We start from the raw sequence: 19,905 nt of genomic DNA on the forward strand, positions 1-19,905 counted from the left end.
TTTTATTTTTATTTCTACAAAATACAATGTTCCTTTTGAAAAATTCCTACTATAGAAGAAAACTAAGAGAAAGTTCATTTTATATTTTTTTCTTTGTCCAACTCCCCATTTTGAGATATATCTTTGCAGACTGTTTTTTTCTTCCTGTACAAACGTTGATAGATACATACTTGATAAAAAAAAATAGATGACAGACACATAGATTATTATGCTTTTAAAAATAAAAAGAGGATAGGATTGTACTACAAGCCTTTCTCTCCTTTCCTTTCCTTTCCTTCCTTTCTTTTCTTTCCTTTTCTTTTCTTCTCTTTCTTTCTTTCTTTCTCTTCCTTCCTTCCTTCCTTCCTCCCTCCCTCCCTGAACCCCAAAATGTCTTTCATAACTTGCTTATTCAGACTAGTATTCAGTCAACAATCAGATTTTACATTCTGTGTCCCCCCCCCCCATAAATCTCTATTAATCTAAAATAATCAGCCAGGTACGGTGGCTCACTCCTGTAATCCCAGCACTTTGGGAGGCTGAGGCAGGTGGATCACTTGAGGTCAGAAGTTGGAGACCAGCCTGGCCAACATGGCAAAACCCCATCTCTACTTAAAATACAAAAATTAGCCAGATGTGGTGGCGGAAGCCTGTAATCCCCACTACTAGGCAAGCTGAGGCAGGGAGAATTGCTTGAACCCGGGAGGTTGCAGTGAGCTAAGATCTTGCCATTGCACTCCAGCCTGAGTGACAGAGCGAGACTCCATCTCAAAAAAATAAATAAATAAATAAAAAATCTCCCCAGCCCAGCCCCTTTTTTCTTGACATTGGCTTATTGCAGAAATTGGGCCTACTGCTATGTAGATTCCAACGTCCTACCTTCTGGAATTGCCTGATGATTTCCTAGTGGTTTCTAGAATTTGTTTCTCTGGCTTCTTATTTCCTGTGCACTGAAATGTAGGCCTAAAGGCTTGATTTGTTTCCTATTAAGCATGTTTAGCCATAATACTGGCGACAGAGGCACATAATACTGGTGACACGAGAGGCCTGGCTGTCGTGTTCTTGCTGATATTTCACTTGGTCACTGGGCCAGGTGGTAACAGCTCAGTGTCTCCACTGTAAAGTTACTTTGGATTTCTTTTCAAGTCTGAGAGCCCAGTGACACAATGTCCAAATTCTCAGTGCCCCTTTCCTGGAAAACAAAATGTCTAAACTGACTGGCCCAAGCTTCTTGTATTCAGGAGAGGTCAACTCTCATGACCATAGTCGTTTACCTTTTTCTTCAGGAGATCCACCTGACCTAGAGTTTATTGTACCTTTCAGGGTTATTTTAGGGACACAGTGATGTACTATGGCTTTTACACCAATTCCACCATCCAGCATGGGAACAGCGGGGCATCCTACAACATGCAGCTGGCCTACATCTTCACGATCGGAGCGTGCTTGACCACCTGTTTCTTCAGTTTGCTGTTCAGGTATGGAAGCATCTGCATTTCCTGATTCTGAGGGTCATTTTTGATTTCGGCAAAAATCCAAGACATTCAAAAATTACCCAGGTAAACAGTTTCTCTGCAGTCCTTTCCTTTCCTTTCCCTTCCCTTCCCTTCCCTTCCCTTCCCTTCTCTTCCCTTCCCTTCCCTTCCCTTCCCTTTCCCTTCCCTTTCCCTTCCCTTTCCCTTCCCTTTCCCTCCCTTCCTCTCCCCTCCCCTTCCCTCCCCTCCCCTCCCCTTTCTTTGATGGAGTCTCGCTCTGTCACCCATACTGGAGTACAGTGGCACAATCTGGGCTCACTGCAACCTCTGCCTCCCAGGTTCAAGTGATTCTCCTTCCTCAGCCTCCCAAGTAAGCTGGGATTACAGGCGCCTGCCACCATGCCCCACTAATTTTTGTATTTTTAATAGAGACAGAGTTTGACCATGTTGGCCAGGCTGGTCTCAAACTCCTGACCTCAGGTGGTCCACCCGCCTCGGCCTCTCATAGTGCTGGGATTATAGGCATGAGCCACCACGCCCAGCCTGCAGTTTTGACTTTCTATTGCTGTCCAATTATTCCTTGTCCTGCAATATAAAATAGGAGCTTGGACAGAGGAAGAGAGGTTTTTCTGTGCTTTTAAAGAAATTGGTCAGCCTGATAATAAGGGTGCATTTACCCCAGCAATGATATGAAGAGAAGAACATGATAGATAACTATCAGAGAGGAGGTTCAAATGGAAAATACATATATGAAAGGCTGGGCGCGGTGCTCATGCCTGTAATCTTAGCACTCTGGGAGTCTGATGCAGGCTGATCACTTGAGTCCAGGAGTTCAAGACTGGCCTGGGCAACATGCCGAAACCCCATCTCTACTAAAAATACAAAAAATTAGCCTGGCTTGGTGGCGCACGCCTGTAGTCCCAGTTATTCGGGGGCTGAGGTGGGAGAATCACCTGAGCCCATTAGGTCGAGGCTGCAGTGAGCTGAGATCAGTCTACTACACTCCAGCCTGAGCAACTGGAGATCCTGTTTCAAAAAAAAAAAAAAGAGAGAGAGAAAGAAAGAAAAATAACATGCAATCTCCATATTAGTTTGCTAGGGCTGCCTAGCAAAGTACAGCAGAGCGTTGGTTTAAACAAGAGAAATTTATTTTCCCATGGTCCTGGAGGCCTGAAGTCCAAGATCAAGGTGTCAGCAGGGTTGGTTTCCTCTGAGGCCTCTCTCCTTGGCTTGTAGACGGCCGCTGTCTCCTGCCTGTGTCTTCACATGGTTATCCCTCTGTGTCTTAATCTCCCTTTTTTATAAAGATGCCATTTCTACTGAATTAGGACCCAATTTAATGACCCCATTTTTAAAAAATGTAATTACCATTGAATTTATTTATTTTGAGATGGAGTCTCACTCTGTTGCTCAAGCTGGAGTGCAGTGGTGTGATCTCAGCTCACTGCAACCTCTGTCCCCTGGGTTCAAGGGATTCTCCTGCCTCAGCCTCCCTAGTAGCTGGGACTACAGGTATGCGCCACCATGTCCGACTAATTTTTGTAATTTTATTAGAAATGGTGTTTCACCATGTTGGCCAGACTAGTCTCAAACTCCTGACCTCAAGTGATCCACCCACCTCAGCCTCCCAAAGTGCTGGGATTACAGGCGTAAGCCACTGCACCCGGCCTGTAATTACCACTTTAAAGACTCTACCTCCAAATACAGTCACATTCTAAGGTACTGGGGGGTTAGGACTTCAACATATGAATTTTGGGAAGTACACAGTCCAACCCATAGCAACCTGACTGCCAGCATACTAATTCAAACTAAAGTGAGATTTTGTTTTGTTCTGTCAAAGTAGGAAATGATTTTGTTATTATTATTATTAATATTTTGAGACAGAGTCTTGCTCTGTCACCCAGGTTGGAGTGCAGTGGTGTGATCTCGGCTCGCTGCAACCTCCACCTCTCAGGTTCAAGTGATTCTCCTGTCTCAGCCTCCTGAGTAGCTGGGATTACAGGCTCGTGCCACCACGCCCAGCTAATTTTTCTATTTTTAGTAGAGACAGGGTTTCACCATGTTGGCCAGGCTGGTCTTGAACTCCTGACCTTAGGTAATCCCCCCTGCTGGACCTCCCAAAGTTCTGGGATTATAGGTGTGAACCACCACACCAGGCCAGAAATGATTCTAAAGTTGCTGTTACTGAGTGGTGGCAAATTTCAGAACAGCAGCGTCCGTCCGTCTTATGCAGCACTTTTGTGTGTGTGCTGAGGGCTTCCTGGGCCTGAGACATCCCATAACCGTAACAAGTGCCTTCATCAAGTGCTTGCTGCTGTAAGCACTGCATGGACTCTTTGGAAGACTGAATAATCTCCCCCCACCCCCCAGAGAAGTCTACGTCCTAATCTCCAGAACTGGTGAATATGTAACTTCACATAACAAAGGGGACTTTGCAGATGTGATTGAGGATTTTTAAACGGGGAGATTACCCTGGATTATCCTGGTGGGCCCAGTGGAATCACAAGGGTCTTTATAAGAGGGAGGCAGGAGGTCAAAGAGTAGCAGGGAGATGGGAAGATGCTACCCTGCTGACTTTGAAGATGGAGGAGATGGCCACAAGCCAAGGAAAGAGGACACCCTCTAGAAGCTGGAAAAGACAAGGAAATGGGTTCTTCCCTAGAGCTTCCAGAAGGAACATAGCCCTGCCAACACCTTCATTTTAGCTCTGTGGACTCATTTTCTGATTAGCTGGGTGTGGTGGCATGTGCCTGTAGTTCCAGCTACTTTGGAGGCTGTGGCGTGAGCACAGCTTGAGCCCAGGAGGTGGAGGCTGCAGTGAGCTATGACTACACCACTGCACTCCAGTCTGGGCCACACAGCAAGACCTCGTCCCTAAACAAACAAAAAACACAAAAACAAGAAAAAACACTTTCTGACTTCTGATCTCTAGAAGGGTAAAAGAACAAATTTGTGTTGTTTTTAGCAGCTAAGTTGGCGGTCATTTGCTACAGCAGCAACAGGGAACTGGGTGGATTACTTGAGGTCAGCAGTTCAAGACCAGCCTGGCCAACATGGTGAAACCCTGCCTCTACTAAAAATACAAAAATTAGCCGGGCATGGTGATGGGCACCTGTAATCCCAGTTACTTGGGAGACTGAGGCAGGAGAATTGCTTGAACCTTGGAGGTGGAGGTTGCAGTGAGCAGAGATCACACCACTGCACTCCAGCCTGGGAGACAAGAGTGAAACTCTGTCTAAAAAAAAAAAAAAAGAAAATTCTGTGAGGTGAGTTTTATTGTTATTCCCTCTCTACAGATATGGAAACTGAGGCTCAGAATCAGAACCATTCACAAGAAAAAAATCCCCGAGTTGGCAGATACAGGGTTGCAAGCCAGGCCTGTGCGGCCCCAAAGCCAGTGCTTGTTTAACCTCTGTGTTGTGACCACACTGCTCCAGGCCAACAGCGTGGGGCTAAGTCTTCACGTTGCCTTTCACCATTAATAATAGGGCTGCCCTTTGTTGAAGCCCTGCACTCCCAATGACAGCCATAATAACCTTCAGGTGTTCTGCTTTCTGCCTTCTCTAGCATGGCCAAGTATTTCCGGAACAACTTCATTAATCCCCACATTTACTCCGGAGGGATCACCAAGCTGATCTTTTGCTGGGACTTCACTGTCACTCATGAAAAAGCTGTGAAGCTAAAACAGAAGAATCTTAGCACTGAGATACGGGTAAGGCGAGCTCACTTAAACTCATTTGCCATCGGCTGGTCTCCTTCCCTTCTTCAGTATACCTGTAACTTTTATTTATTTATTTTTTTAATTGGAGTCTCACTCTGTTGCCCAGACTGGAGTGCAGTGGTGCAATCTCGGCTCACTGCAAGCTCCGCCTCCCGGGTTCATGCCATTCTCCTGCCTCAGCCTCCTGAGTAGCTGGGACTACAGGCGCCCGCCACCATGCCCGGCTAATTTTTGTATATTTAGTAGAGATGGGGTTTCACCTTGTTAGCCAGGATGGTCTCAATCTCCTGACCTCGCGATCCACCCGCCTCAGCCTCCCAAAGTGCTGGGATTACAGGCGTGAGCCACCACACCTGGCTGTAACTTTTCTTAAAGCAATAATGAACTATTGTTTTATTGCCCATGAGACTGGCACAAAAAATTAAAATATTCATAATGCCTAGAGCTGGGTATAGTGTAGAGAAATGGACATTTTCCCATGGCATGTTGGCTTTGTAATTAGTACAGTCTTATTGGAGGCTAGTTTAGCGATTTGTATCACTGTTAAATGTACTTTGCCCAGACTAGAGTACAATGGCTCAGTCATAGTTCACTGTAAGCCTCAAACTCCTGGGTTCAAGTGATCCTTCCTTCTCAGCCCCTCGAGTAGCTGGGATTACAGGCATGAGCCATCACACCTGGCTAATTTTTTGTGAACACAAGTTCTCCTTATGTTCTCCAGGTCCCAAACTCCTGGGCTCAGGTGAACCTCCTATCCTGGCTCCCCAAAGTTCTGGGATTACAGGTGGAGCCACCGCACCTGGCTAATGTACCTGTTTCTTGACCCCACAGTTCCAGGTTTAAACTTTTCTCTAGGCCAGGCGCTTTTCTCTAGGCCAGGCGCTTTTCTCTAGGTGGCTCATGCCTGTAATCCCAGCACTTTGGGAGGCCAAAGCAAGTGGATCACTTTAGCTCAGGAGTTCAAGACTAACTTGGGCAACACAGCGAGAATTTGTCTCTATAAATTTAAAAAAGAAAGAAAGAAAGAAAGAAAAAATTTACTCTCGGGCAATGGTTTCTTTTTTTTTCTTTCTTTCTTTTTTTTTTTTTTTTAATGAGATGGAGTCTTGCTCTGTCTCCCAGGCTGGAGTGCAGTGGCTTGATCTCGGCTCACTGCAAGCTCTGCCTCCCAGATTCATGACATTCTCTTGCCTCAGCCTCCCGAGTAGATGGGACTACAGGAGCCTACCACCAAGCCTGGCTAATTTTTTTTTGTGTTTTTAATAGAGAAGGGGTTTCACCGTGTTAGCCAGGATGGTCTCAATCTCCTGACCTCGTGATCTGCCTGCCTCGGCCTCCCAAAGTGCTGGGATTACAGGTGTGAGCCACCGTGCCTGGCTGTTTTTGTTTGTTTGTTTGTTTGTTTTTAACGGAATCTCACTCTGCCGCCCAGGCTGGGGTGCAGTGGCATGATCTTGGCTCACTGCAACCTCTGCCTCCTGGGTTCAGGCGATTCTGCTACATCAGCCTCCCAAGTAGCTGAGATTATAGGCACCTGCCACCACATCTGGCTAATTTTTGAATTTTTTAAAGTAGAGATGAGGTTTCACTATATTGGCCAGGCTGGTCTCGAACTCCTAGCCTCAAGTGATCCACCCGCCTTGGCCTCCCAAAGTACTGGGATTACAGGTGTGAGCCAGCCAGGGCAATGATTTTCAACCCAGAGAAATCTTGCCCCTCAGGGGGACATTTGACAACCTCTAGAGACTTTTTTGATTGTTATAATTGGGAAGAGGGTGTTCTTGGTATCTAGTGGGTAGAGGCCAGTGATGCTGCTAAAAATCCTACAATGCGTAGAACAGCACCTGCAACAGAGAATTATGCAGCCCACCATGTCAATAGTGCAGAGGTTGAGAAACCCTGGTCTATAGACACAAACTTATTTAAAAAAAAAAAAAAGCAGCTGGGCATGGTGGCTCATGCCTCTAATCCCAGCACTTTGGGAGGATGAGGCAGGCATATCACGAGGTCAGGAATTCAAGACCAGCTTGGCCAACATGATGAAACCCCATCTCTACTAAAAAAAGGACAAAAAATTAGCCAGGCGTGGTGGCGGGCCCCTGTAATCCCAGCTACTCAGGAGGCTGAGGCTGGAGAATCGCTTGAACCCAGGAGGCAGAGGTTGCAGTGAGCCAAGATTGTGCCACTGCACTCCAGCCTGGGCAACAAGAGCGAAACTCCATCTCCAGAAAAAAGAGCAAGCTGATTTTATAAATAAAGGGGCTTTAAATTTTTTTGTATTATTTTCGAGACAAGGTCTTGCTCCGTCACCCAAGCTGGAGTGCAGTGGTGCAATCATAACTCACTTCAGTGTCGACCTCCTGGGCTCCAGTTAGCCTCTCCCACCTCAGCCTGCTGAGTAGCTGGGACTACAGGTGCACACCACCATGCCCAACAAATTTTTAAATTTTTTGTAGGGAGAGAGTCTCACTATGTTGCCTAGGCTGGTCTTGAACCCCTGGGCTCAAGTGATCCTCCCACCTCGGCCTCCCAACATGCTGGAAATTCAGGTGTGAGCCACCAAACCCAGCCAAATAAAGGGGCTTCAACAAGAGGGTTTCAGATGTGAGCTTCTTTCTCAGGTAGATACCCTTATTCTTCAAGAAAGAGTTTGGTGACCTCAGTGTGCTTTTCTCAAGAACATGGTCCCGATCTATTAATTCCAACTGCTTCTGTAAGATGGAAGCAGTGTTTGGAGATTCTTGGCCCATTTCAGAGTCCTCTATGGGTCTCCCATAATCCATGTTCATCATGAATGTTCCCCCTCTCTCTCACCTGTGGATTTGGGCTGGATTTATGTCTCTGGGTGTGGCAAGTATTCCCTGGGGATCTTTGCTAGCAGTGGAGAGGGATCTCTGGTAAACTTGACTTTTGTTTATTTTTATTTATTTATTTGTTTATTTATTTATTTATTTATTTATTGTTTGAGACAGAGTCTCACTCTGTCGCCCAGACTGGAGTGCAGTGGTGCGATCTCTCCTCACTACAACCTCCACCTCCCGGGTTCAAGTGATTCTCCTGCCTCAGCCTCCCGAGTAGCTGGTATTACAGGCATGCACCACCATGCCCGGCTAATTTTTGTATTTTTGGTAGAGGCGGGGTTTCACCATGTTGTCCAGGCTGGTCTGAAACTCCTGACCTCAAGTGATCCACCTGCCTTGGCCTCCCAAAGTGCTGGGATTACAGGCGTAAGCCACCATGCCCAGCCATAAACTTGACTTTCTTATGTTTCTAGGAGAATCTGTCAGAGCTCCGTCAGGAGAATTCCAAGTTGACGTTCAATCAGCAGCTGACCCGCTTCTCTGCCTACATAGTGGCCTGGGTTGTCTCTACGGGAGTGGCCATAGCCTGCTGTGCAGCCGTTTATTACCTGGCTGAGTACAACTTAGAGGTAACCAACACCAGGGTCCAGGGCAGAGAGAACCAGGTGAAGGGATGAGATGCTGGAGGGGAAGGGTGGTGTGCAGCCCACGGTTCAACCCAGGATCTATGGCCAGCAGCATCAGCACCAGCAGAGAACTTGCTAAAAACGCAGGGGTGAGGCACAGTGGCTTACACCTGTAATCCCAACACTCTGGGAGGCCGAGGCGGGAGGATCACCTGAACCCAGCAGTTCGAGACCAGCCTAGACAACATGGAGACTTCATCGCTACAAAAATTTTAAAAATTAGCCTGTCACAGTGGTGTGCACCTGTAGTTCTGGCTACAGTGGTGGTCATTCATTGGTGACTACAGTTTCACATGAATGGTAGCTCAGCTCTGTCATTTCACAGCCCTGGGGCCAGGCCTTGCATTGTTTGATCTCAGTTAATTCTTGCAACATCTCTATGAGTTATGTGATCATCTCTCCATTGTACAGATGGAGAAAAGGGGCTCAGAGAAGCTAAGAATCTGGCCCCAGACCTTGCAGCTTACATGTGGGGAGGGAGCTGCATTGGAACCCAGGTTACCCTGGCTCCAAAACTACCACCAAAAATGCAAGTGGTGCTTTTGAACCATCCAGAGGTAGACGGAGGTAGGGTGAGGCCATGCAGGGAGGATGTGGGAATGTGAGATACCAGATAAATTCATTGGAATCCCTGACTCCAAGGCCCATGGAAGGATGCCTGGCAGAAGTGCAGCCCCGGCTCCACTCCCAGCCAAATGCCAGAGTGCTGCCTCCTCCTGGAGACCCAGTGCCTCTCCCAGCCTCACACAAAAGTGCAGCACAGGGCCAGGCACAGTGGCTCATGCCTGTAATCCCAGCACTTTGGGAGGCCGAGGCAGAAAGATCACTTGAGATCAGGAGTTTGAGACCAGCCTGGCCAACATGGTGAAACCCCGTCTCTACTAAAAATACAAAAATTAGCTGGGTATGATGGTGTCCCCCTGTAATCCCAGGTACTCGGGAGGCTGAGGCAGGAGAATCACTTGAACCTCGGAGGCAGAGGTTGCAGTGAGCCGAGATCATGCCACTGCACTCCAGCCTGGGCAACAGAGCGAGACTCCGGCTCAAAAAAGAAAAAGGGCAGCACGGGCTAGCAGAGATACCCCAACCCCCTAATTCAGAATTCAGAGAGAGGTGAAGCCTGGTGAAAATCAACAAGGCCACTCAGGAGAGAGTAGGAGAAATTCCACGGTGATTGGTCCCCCTGGGCTGTAGCTTCAGGAGACTCCGCTTATGCTAAACAGGAGAGAGCACATCCTCATTGCCCCGGTCATCTTGGTTAAAAAGGGAAAGCCGCAGAATGACTGTTGGAGCTCATGCTCCTGAGTCAGACACACCTAGGCTCCAATCTGCCACTTCCTTGCTGGGTGACTCTGGGCAAGTGTCTTCCCCTCCCTGAGCCTCAGTTTGCTTGGCACGGGGTAAGCAAATTAATGGTAGCTTAAAAAATAGTTAACCTAGCCGGGCGCGATGGCTCATGCCTGTAATCCTAACACCTTGGGAGGCCGAGGTGGATGGATCACCTGAGGTCGGGAGTTAGAGACCAGCCTGGCCAACATGGGGAAACCCCGTCTCTACTAAAAATACAAAAATTAGCTGGGTATGGTGGTGCGTGCCTGTAATCCCAGCTACTCTGGAGGCTGAGGCAGGAGAACCGCTTGAACCGAGGAAGTGGAAGTCTCAGTGAGCTGAGATCGTGCCACTGCGGTCCAGTCTGGGCAACAGAGTGAGACTCCATCTCAAAAAAATTAAAATAAATAAATAGATAAATAGTTAACCCCAGAGGAGCTACTTCTTGGGTTTTCTATCATGGGAGACTTTTGAGTGAAGCAGAAAGGGGTACAGCGTACAAGTCAGCCCTCCGTTCTCTCCCCCATCCCCTGCAGTTCCTGAAGACACACAGTAACCCTGGGGCGGTGCTGTTACTGCCTTTCGTTGTGTCCTGCATTAATCTGGCCGTGCCATGCATCTACTCCACATTCAGGCTTGTGGAGAGGTACGAGATGCCACGGCACGAAGTCTACGTTCTCCTGATCCGGTAGGTGATGTGTCGTACCCAACACCAGCCTCTGTTTCCACGGAGAGAAGTGGGGTGGCAGCTAGAAAGGATTATGCTTTAGTATCAAAGTTTTGTTCTCCAGAAAGGAGGAATTTCAAAAGTAAGGTGTGGCTGGGCATGGTGGTTCATGCCAGTAATCCCAGCACTTTGGGAGTTTGAGGGGGGAGGATCACTTGAGACCAGGAGTTCGAGAACAGCCTGGGCAACATAGCCGGATGCTGGCTCTACAAAAAGCTGGATGCAGTGGCTTGCACCTGTTAGTGCCAGCTACTCAGGAGGCTGAGGTGAGAGGATCATTTGATCCCAGGAGTTTGAGGTTACCTATGATTGCACCACTGCACTCCAGCCTGTGCGACAGAGCAAGACCCTGTCTTAAACAACAACAAAAGAGTGGAGTATGTTTGTGTGGTGCGGGCTTTTGCTCAAAGTCATGGCTTGATTGCTTTCCTAATTGCTACCAGCGGGGGGATTGACGTAGTTCTCAAGTATGGGATGTACAGATGGGCAGGCAGTGCACGCACAAAGGCTCCTGGGCTGAGGAGGGGACCGAAATCATCCAGTGTTCCCCTTAGTCAAGCTGTGAGTTCTGGTACCCACTGCCTCAGGTGTGAGGAAGGGCGCATTTTTGTAATTCCACCACCCAAACAGAGGCGGGAGGAGTGCTTTGGGCAACTCACTGGCACCCACGGGGTGCCTTTTTGTGATTCCCACAAAGGCATCATATGTGCTAGAAGTGATCCCAGAGTTTTGATACACAAAGCCTGGAACTATCCAAATTTTGTCCTTCTAGTTTCTTCCCTGACTCGTTCCTGGTTATGGTGGGGTTTATAAGTACAGGTCTGTAGGCCGGGCATGGTGGCTCATGCCTGTAATCCCAGCATTTTGGGAGGCCAAGGCAAGTGGATCACCTGAGGTCAGGAGTTGAAGACCAGCCTGGCCAACATGGTGAAACCCTGTCTTTACTAAAAATACAAAAATTAGCTGGGCTTGGTGACGCACGTCTGTAATCCCAGCTACTTGAGAGGCCGAGAATTTCTTGAACCTGGGAGAGGGAGGTTGCAGTGAACCGAGATCCTGCCACTGCACACAGAGGGAGACTCCATCTCAGAAAAAAAAAAAAAAAAAAAAAGTGTAGGTCTGTGCAATGCAGACTGAGTTTCTTTGCTGATCAGTTCCACAGCCCTTGCCTTACCATGGTCTGTGAGATCTGGCTCCCGGCCAGTGCTCCAGCCTCATTTTCTCCCCCTGTCCTTCCTGCTCACTGCCTGTCCCTGTCACAGACCTCCTAAGCATTCACAAATATGCCAAACCGTATTCCCATGTCTGGACCTTTGCATGGGCCTGGAATGTTCTTCCCACACACGACCACCTGGCTTGCTTCCTGACTGCATTTTGTGTTCTTCAAACCTCACCCTCGTGTTGCACTCTTCCTTGCACACGCCGTTAAAAATAACAGCTCCCTACCACCTTTTCTCCTCTGCAGTATAATTTTCTTTCTTTCTTTCTTTCTTTTTTTTTGAGATGGAGTCTCACTCTGTTGCCCAGGCTGGAGTGCGGTGGCATGATCTCTGCAGTATAATTTTCTTACCACTTCCTGACATATTTGTATTTATTTATTATCTTCCTCTCCCACAGTTTATGGGGAAATCTTTGCCTTGTTCACAGTGTCTGGGATATCATAGGTGTCCAAGAATGATTGGTGAATGAATGAGCAAATTGGTCAGTCAGTCAATTATATCCAGTTCATATTATGAAAATTCCAGCCAGGTGCAGTGGCTCACGCCTGTAATTCTAGCACTTTGGGTGGCCAAGGTGTGAGGATTGCTTGAGTCCAGGAGTTCAAGACCAGCCTTGGCAACATGGTGAGACTCCATCTCTACAAATATTTAAAAATTAGTCAGGCATGGTGGATTGCGCCTGTAGTCCCAGCTACTCAGGTGGCTGAGGTGGGAGAAGTGCTTGAGCCCGGGAGGTCAAGGCTGCCGTGAGCCATGACCACACCACTGCACTCCAGTTTGGGTAATGGAGTGAGACCCTGTCGAAAGAAAGAAAGAGAGAGAAAGAAAGAAAACTCTGACCATATTCCTATGCCCTCATTATTCCCCACATCCCAGCCACCGATCCATGGTGCCACTTTTTAAAGTACATATAGAAAGGGAAATATTAGGTCTCACTGCACCCCATAACCTTGCATAATGAGTATGATGGGCATAAAATACCATCTACTAGATGATGGAACTGTAAAGACTGAGGGGGGATGATTCAATAAAGAGGTTGGCAGTGTATGCTGGGTCAGCACCCAATAAACATTACGTACATTTACTATCATTATAATGGGAAGTGAAATCAGATCACTTGGAGATGCAACAAAAGAGAATGTATCAGTCAGAATAAATTAGGTTATACTGCAGTAACAACCCTCCAGATCTCAGTGGCTTGGAACACAAAGGTTTATTTCTTGCTCATGTTACATACACAGTGTGGATTAGCAGGAGGGACCTTCTTAATGTTAGTTACTGAGGGATCCAGGCTCAGAGAGAAGCAGCCATCTTGAATATCGTTGATCGCCATTCCAAAGGGAAGATGAGGAGTTCTGGAGAGTCTCACAGGGGCATTAAGTGCTCCAGCTTAGAAGTGAAACACATTAGCCTGGCGTGGTGGCTCACGCCTGTAATCCCAGCACTTTGGGAGGCCGAGGCGGGTGGATCACGAGGTCAGGAGATCGAGACCATCCTGGCTAACGTGGTGAAATCCTGTCTCTACTAAAAATACAAAAAAAATTAGCCAGGCATGGTGGCGGGCGCCTGTAGCCCCAGCTACTCGGGAAGCTAAGGCAGGAGAATGGTGTGAACCTGGGAGGCAGATCTTGCAGTGAGCTGAGATCGTGCCACTGCACTCCAGCCTGGGTGACTGAGCAAGATTCCGTCTCAAAAAAAAAAAAAAAAGAAGTGACACACATTGCTTCTGCTCACAATTCATTCACTGGAACTAGCCATGTGCCCCCCTCCAACCACAGGGGCCAGGAATTTCTATCTTACCATGTGCCCCAAAGGAGCTATTTGCAGACAGCATGAAAGACTGCCATTGAAGGTAATCATAAAAGTTGTCTCTTCTGTTTAGAAACATCCTTTTGAAAATATCAGTCATTGGGATTCTTTGTTACTATTGGCTCAACACCGTGGCCCTGTCTGGTGAAGAGGTGAGATTCTATGCTTCTCTGCCTTAAGTTTGGTTTCTTAGCATTTGACCAACAGGGAGGACATGGGTTTCTCAAGAGCCATCGCACTCCGTATTTGGTATTAATCCCTTGTGGGAAGAGAATGAAAACTAATCTGGAAAGCAACATAAGGCAAAATGGGTCTCAACAAAAAAGCTCAGGTTCTAGAGTCAGGAGGACCTGATTCGAAGGCCAGCTGTGCTGTGTCATCTTCCGAGTCACTTAATCTCTTTGAGCCTCAGTTTTCTCAACTGTAAAATTGGGATTAAATGATATCATGTGTAGTATAAGTTCAGTGCCCAGCATATGCAATGGACACTAGTAATTTTAGTGCTAGTCTGTCCTAACAGCTTTGGGGTTGGACAAAATTCTTTTTGATCCTTGATGTTCTATTTTTCCTGTAACCTAGATACCCTGGGCTTTACCAATCTGTAAACTCATAAATGCTGGCAGTAACAATTATGTCCTAATGCTGACTGTTTCTGGCCCTCCTTCACTTAACTACAGTTTCTAGTCTTCACTGACCTCAGAGAATGGGTGCCTGAGGGTGGTGTCCCATGTGGATTTAGGAACAAGCCAGCCTCCCTGGCCTTCTCATTGGGATGCCTCTGCCCCTGCTACTGCATCCCCCGTGAGAATGTGCCTTCACATCACACAGTAATCCTTAGCTGATGGTCATTGTGAGCTCTCAGATACCCAGGATGCCCTGGAGTTGGAAGTAGAGTCAGGAATCAGGAGTCTCTCTCTATTTCTCTGTCATCCATTATTCCTGGGCCCTAAAATAGCTCTGCTGTGTCTAGACTCAAACCATCTTACATGAACATGGCACCCTCAACTTCTCTCCCTAATTGTCGAAGAGATTCAAAATCAGCCCTCCAAGTTAGTATGGTTAGAGCAGATACCATATTCTTCTTCCATGCATTCATCCATTCATGCATCCATCCATCCATTCCTCCATCATTCATTTATCCATCCATGCATCTATTCATCCGTCCGTCCATGTATCCATCTATCCATCCATTCATACATCCACCCACTTATCCATTTATCCATCCATGTATGGATCCATCCATCCATCCGTATATTTATCTATTCATTCATGTATTAATCCATCCATTTATCTAACCATCCATCCATTTATTCATCCATGTATTCATTCATGCATGCTTCCATCTATCTATCAATTCATGTATTCATCCAGCCATCTATTCATCCATCCATTCATCCATCCATCTATATACCCATCTATCCATTCATCCATCATCCATCCATTTACCCATCCATCATCCATCCATCCTTGGGCTGTGCACCCAAAAGTTTCCTCTCCTCCTTCAGCCAAATCTAAAAGCTCCCAGTCTATCAGCTGATAGCACTGACTTCCTGCAGAAGTTCCTAGCCACTAGTTTCATAAACTGACTAATTTGAGCTTCCAGTTTACACTAGCCTACTAAACCTCTAGGCCACTTTCTTAATCAAGCAGACATTTATTGATTTTTTGTAAGGGAAATAAGCAAAAAGAGTGAAGGCATTCTTAGCCATTGGCACTTCTGGCTCTGTTGAAGAAACTGATTACTCTTGGCTGAGAAATGGGATCCAGAGGGGATGGGGCAGGGATGAAATGTTTTATGAGGAGTGATCATGAACAGGGAAAGTTTGGGTATGTGTGGAAGGCAAGCTTTAATGGGGGGAAGAAGGAAACCCAAAAGAGAACAACACCCCTGGGAATAAACTCAGCTGCATTTTTTCAGAGTGGGTCTACTTTTTTGAGTATACAAGGACTTGGTCAAACCCAAGCATTAGCTATGTCCTAATGGGTACATAGAGCCAGGAACAGAGGAGAACTGAGTTGAGGCCACAGCCCCTTCCCACATCCTGACTCTTGTTTGCCTTCCAGTGTTGGGAAACCCTCATTGGCCAGGACATCTACCGGCTCCTTCTGATGGATTTTGTGTTCTCTTTAGTCAATTCCTTCCTGGGAGAGTTTCTGAGGAGGTAAATATTTGCCATTCTTAAGTAATTAGTGCCTGATGCTGTAACCAGAGCCTGATTCCTGGCTGAGTGGGACGTACAGGTCCCTGATATACTCAAAGCGTGCATTGTTCCAAGTCTGCCTGTTGTCCTTGGGGATACTGTTCACTTCTAAATTAGCTAAAATTTCACCTTAACCTGACAGTTCTGTTGTCATAGTTCACTTGGTTCAGTTGACCTTTTACAACGTTTTGAAAACAAATTCTAAAAATAAAAGACAGAAACTGAGCCATTTGAAATCTTATCCAGCCGAGGGCAGTGGCTCATGCCTGTAATCCCAACACTTTGGGAGACCGAGGCAGGAGGATCACTTGAGGCCAGGAGTTTGAGACTAGCCTGGGCAAAATAGGAAGACTCTGTCTCTATCCAAAAAAAAAAAAAAGAAGAAGAAGAAGAAAAAGGCAAAGAAAGAAAAGAAGAAAAAAAGAAATCTTATCCACTGTAGATAATTTCAATATTCTAGTATATATTCCTCCAGATTTTTCTATGCACACATTGCTCTGTGTGTGCCTTTACTATATAATTCTATTTAATTTTCAAAAGCAAAAATGGAGTCACCCTGCAACATATTGTAGAATTTGCTTTTATTAATCTGTCACTATGCCTTGACATCTTTCCATGTCAGTACATGTAGATTTATCTCATTGTTTTAATTGAATTAATGTATTGATTTTATATTAGATACAATATATACAGAATTTAGGCACTGTCATTGTCCCATGTCTGGTTTTTTAAATTTAGTAATTCATTTTTTTAATAATATGATGAGCCTCTCATTCCTTATAGACATTTACGTATTTCTGCAAGCTGCTCTAGTAATAAGATGGTCTGACCATCAGATAAGATGGTCTGATGTTGATTATTTTCTCAGTGGATAGATTCAATGCCAAACTTCCTCATTCATTTTTGCCAAAATGTGCTTTTATTCTAGCCTCTGTCGAGGGCCTGGACATAAAGGTGAAAAGGTTTGGCCAGGCGCAGTGACTCATACCTGTAATCCCAACACTTTGGGAGGCCAAGGCAGGTGTATCACCTGAGGTCAGGAGTTCAAGAGCAGCCTGGCCAATGTGGTGAAACCCCGTCTCTACTAAAAATACAAAAATTAGCCGAGCATGGTGGTGTGTGCTTATAATCCTAACTACTTGGGAGGTTGAGGCAGGAGAATCGCTTGAACCAGGGAGATGGAGGTTGCAGTGAGCTGAGATGATGCCATTGCACTCCACCCTGGGTGACACAGCGAGACTCCATCTCAAAAAAAAAAAAAAAAGTGAAAAGTTTTTTTTTGACAGATCTTTTTTTTTTTAATTGGCAACTCCTCTTTATGAATAAATTAATATGAAATCAAGTTTCCCCAGAGTAAATGGAAACTTGGTTTCCTTCTTGTGGATTTAGAACACAGGGAAACATAATTTGATAGCAGCAACCAAAAATTTAAAAATGTTTATTTGAGTTGAGAGGTGCTGAGTTCATCTGGTTCATGAAAAAATAAGGTTTAATTAGCAAAAAGGGGTATAAGATAATAGTGGGATAATTTAAATGTTCAGGGTAACAGATGTTCTCTAGAATTTTTTAAATCATTTTAGCAGTACCCCCACTAGACTGCATTGTGTTAAATTAGGTTTCCCTCAATCCCTTCAATTACTTCTTCAAAAACATGCTTATGGATTTAGAACTTTTGAAAAATTTTCAAGGGAACTTATGACTTCATTTCAAGCTGGGGAGGGTCTCTTTTGTTGATTGTCCTAGTCTGTGGGGGATCTTCTGAAAGTGGGAGTTATGGTTTGGGTACTAAACTCAGTATGTTTTCACAGAATCATTGGGATGCAACTGATCACAAGTCTTGGCCTTCAGGAGTTTGACATTGCCAGGAACGTTCTAGAACTGATCTATGCACAAACTCTGGTGTGGTAAGTTTTGTGACTCAGCAAAATGCCCAGTGGTTCCCACATGACTGTGGAGTTGGTGTTTTGGTGGCAAAGTCCCAGAATCTGTTGTTTTTAAAGCTGCAGGGGTGATACCCCATCCAGCCAGTCTGAGAACCATGAATTTAGCATTTAGACTATCATTTTCCTTTATGAGAGCTTAAGGACTTCAGACAAGAATCAGCATAGAGCAGGGATCGCAACCTGGAGGCCCACAGGTCGTGTCCAGCTTTGCAGGTGTCCCTAAAAATATGAATTAACCACTGCTATGGTCTCAATGTTTGGGTCTCCCCTCAAATTCATATGTTGAAACCTTACTTCCAATGTGATGGAGGTGGGGTTTTTGGGAGGTGATTTGATCTTTGACATGGCCCTTAGGAATAGGATTAGTGCCCTTATAAACAAAGCCTGAGAGACCCCCTTGCCCCTTCCACCGTGTGGGGACATGGAGAGAAGGCAACATCTGGGAATCACTAAGCAGGGCCTCACCAGACACCGAATCTACCAGCACCTTGATCTTGGACTTCCCAACCTCCAGAACCATAAGAAATAAATTTCTGCTGTTTTATTTATTTATTTTTATTTTTTAGATGGAGTCTCCCTCTGTCGCCCAGGCTGGAGTGCAGTGGTATGATTTCGGCTCACTGCAACCTCTGCCTCCCAGGTTCAAGTGATTCTCCTGCCTCAGTCTCCCAAGTAGCTGGGACTACAGGCATGCGCCACCTGCCCAGACAATTTTTGTATTTTTAGTAGAGATGGGGTTTCACCATGTTGGCCAGGCTGGTCTTGAACACTTGACCTCAGGTGATCCGCCCACCTTGGCGGATCCCAAAGTGTTGGGATTACAAGCATGAGCCACCATGCCCAGCCTCTGCTATTTATAAGCCACCCAGTTTATGGCGTTATAGTTATAGCAGCCTGATGGACTAACACAACCAACCCATATTTAAACTTCAGGAGATTTCACGTAACACTTAAATTTCTGGCTTCTCTCCAGAAACATCCGGCTTCTCTCCACAAAGATCTGTGGCAAACTGAGTATCTCCAGTTTGTCACAATCTCCACCTTTAACTGTTGTCTGTTAGCATTGATTTGCCATTTTGCATTGCCCTTAGGCTGTTTGGATGCAAACTTTACTTTGCATCCATGTCTCTGCAGCAATGGGAGAATAAAGAAACACACAGAGAGGGCTGTGTGTTTCTTATATTTGATACACCATTTGGTGGGTTCTCTGTAGTTTTTGGGATTTGTGACATCTGTTTTAGAAACTCTGCGTGCATTGAGAATAGCCAACTGGTTGCAGCAAATATTTTTACAAACTCACCTAGACACTGCAAACCATTAGCCAGTGGCTGTGTTTCCTTATTTATTTATTTTTTATTTTCTTATTTTTTTTTGAGACAGAGTCTTGCTCTGTTGCTGAGGCTGAAGTGCAGTGGTGCAACCTCCACCTCCCAAGTTCAAGCAATTCTCGTGCCTCAGCCTCCCAAGTAGCTGGGACTACAGGCAGGCGCCACCACACCTGGCTAATTTTTGCATTAGTAGAGACAGGGTTTCACTATGTTGGCCAGACTGGTTTTGAGCTCCTGGCCTCAAGTGACCCACTCGCCTCAGCCTCCCAAAGTGCTGGGATTATAGGTGTGAGTCACCATGCTCAGCCTATTTATTTATTTTTGAGACAGGGTCTCACTCTGTTGCTCAGGCTGGAGTGCAGTGGCATGATCATGGCTCACTGCAGCCTCAACCTCCTGAGCTCAAGCAATCTTCCTGCCTTACTTTTCCTTATTTATTTTAACATGATGCAGTTAATGCCGGAATTCTGTGTGGTGAATCACATTCCCAGGTTCCATCTGATGGGGTGTTGCTAATTTGAAAGTATTGGATTTAGAACTGGATAAACTGAATTCTGAGGCTGGCTCTGCCACTCATGGAGATCACTGTGCTAGTCTGAGCCTCAGACTCATCTGTAAATGCATATAAGAATAGCTACCTTTAAGGCCAGATGCGGTGGCTCATGCCTGTAATCCCAGCACTTTGGGAG

General features: G+C 46.0%; 1 protein-coding gene across 4 annotated transcripts in view; it reads left to right on the forward strand.

The window, feature by feature from the left end:
- Positions 1-19,905, forward strand: part of TMC5 (transmembrane channel like 5) — a 91,015-nt gene that overhangs the window by 55,939 nt on the left and 15,171 nt on the right. For all 4 annotated transcript variants that reach the window (XM_063655220.1, XM_063655219.1, XM_054454184.2 and 1 more), the window contains 7 exons: positions 1,303-1,454; positions 5,019-5,163; positions 8,447-8,602; positions 10,525-10,676; positions 13,818-13,896; positions 15,809-15,906; positions 17,754-17,849. In XM_063655220.1, coding sequence (XP_063511290.1) covers positions 1,303-1,454; positions 5,019-5,163; positions 8,447-8,602; positions 10,525-10,676; positions 13,818-13,896; positions 15,809-15,906; positions 17,754-17,849 — 878 coding nt within the window. The remainder of the gene's footprint in view (positions 1-1,302; positions 1,455-5,018; positions 5,164-8,446; positions 8,603-10,524; positions 10,677-13,817; positions 13,897-15,808; positions 15,907-17,753; positions 17,850-19,905) is intronic.

The sequence above is a fragment of the Pongo pygmaeus genome, chromosome 18 (genome assembly GCF_028885625.2).
Source record: "Pongo pygmaeus isolate AG05252 chromosome 18, NHGRI_mPonPyg2-v2.0_pri, whole genome shotgun sequence".
NCBI classification, from domain to species: Eukaryota; Metazoa; Chordata; class Mammalia; order Primates; family Hominidae; genus Pongo; species Pongo pygmaeus.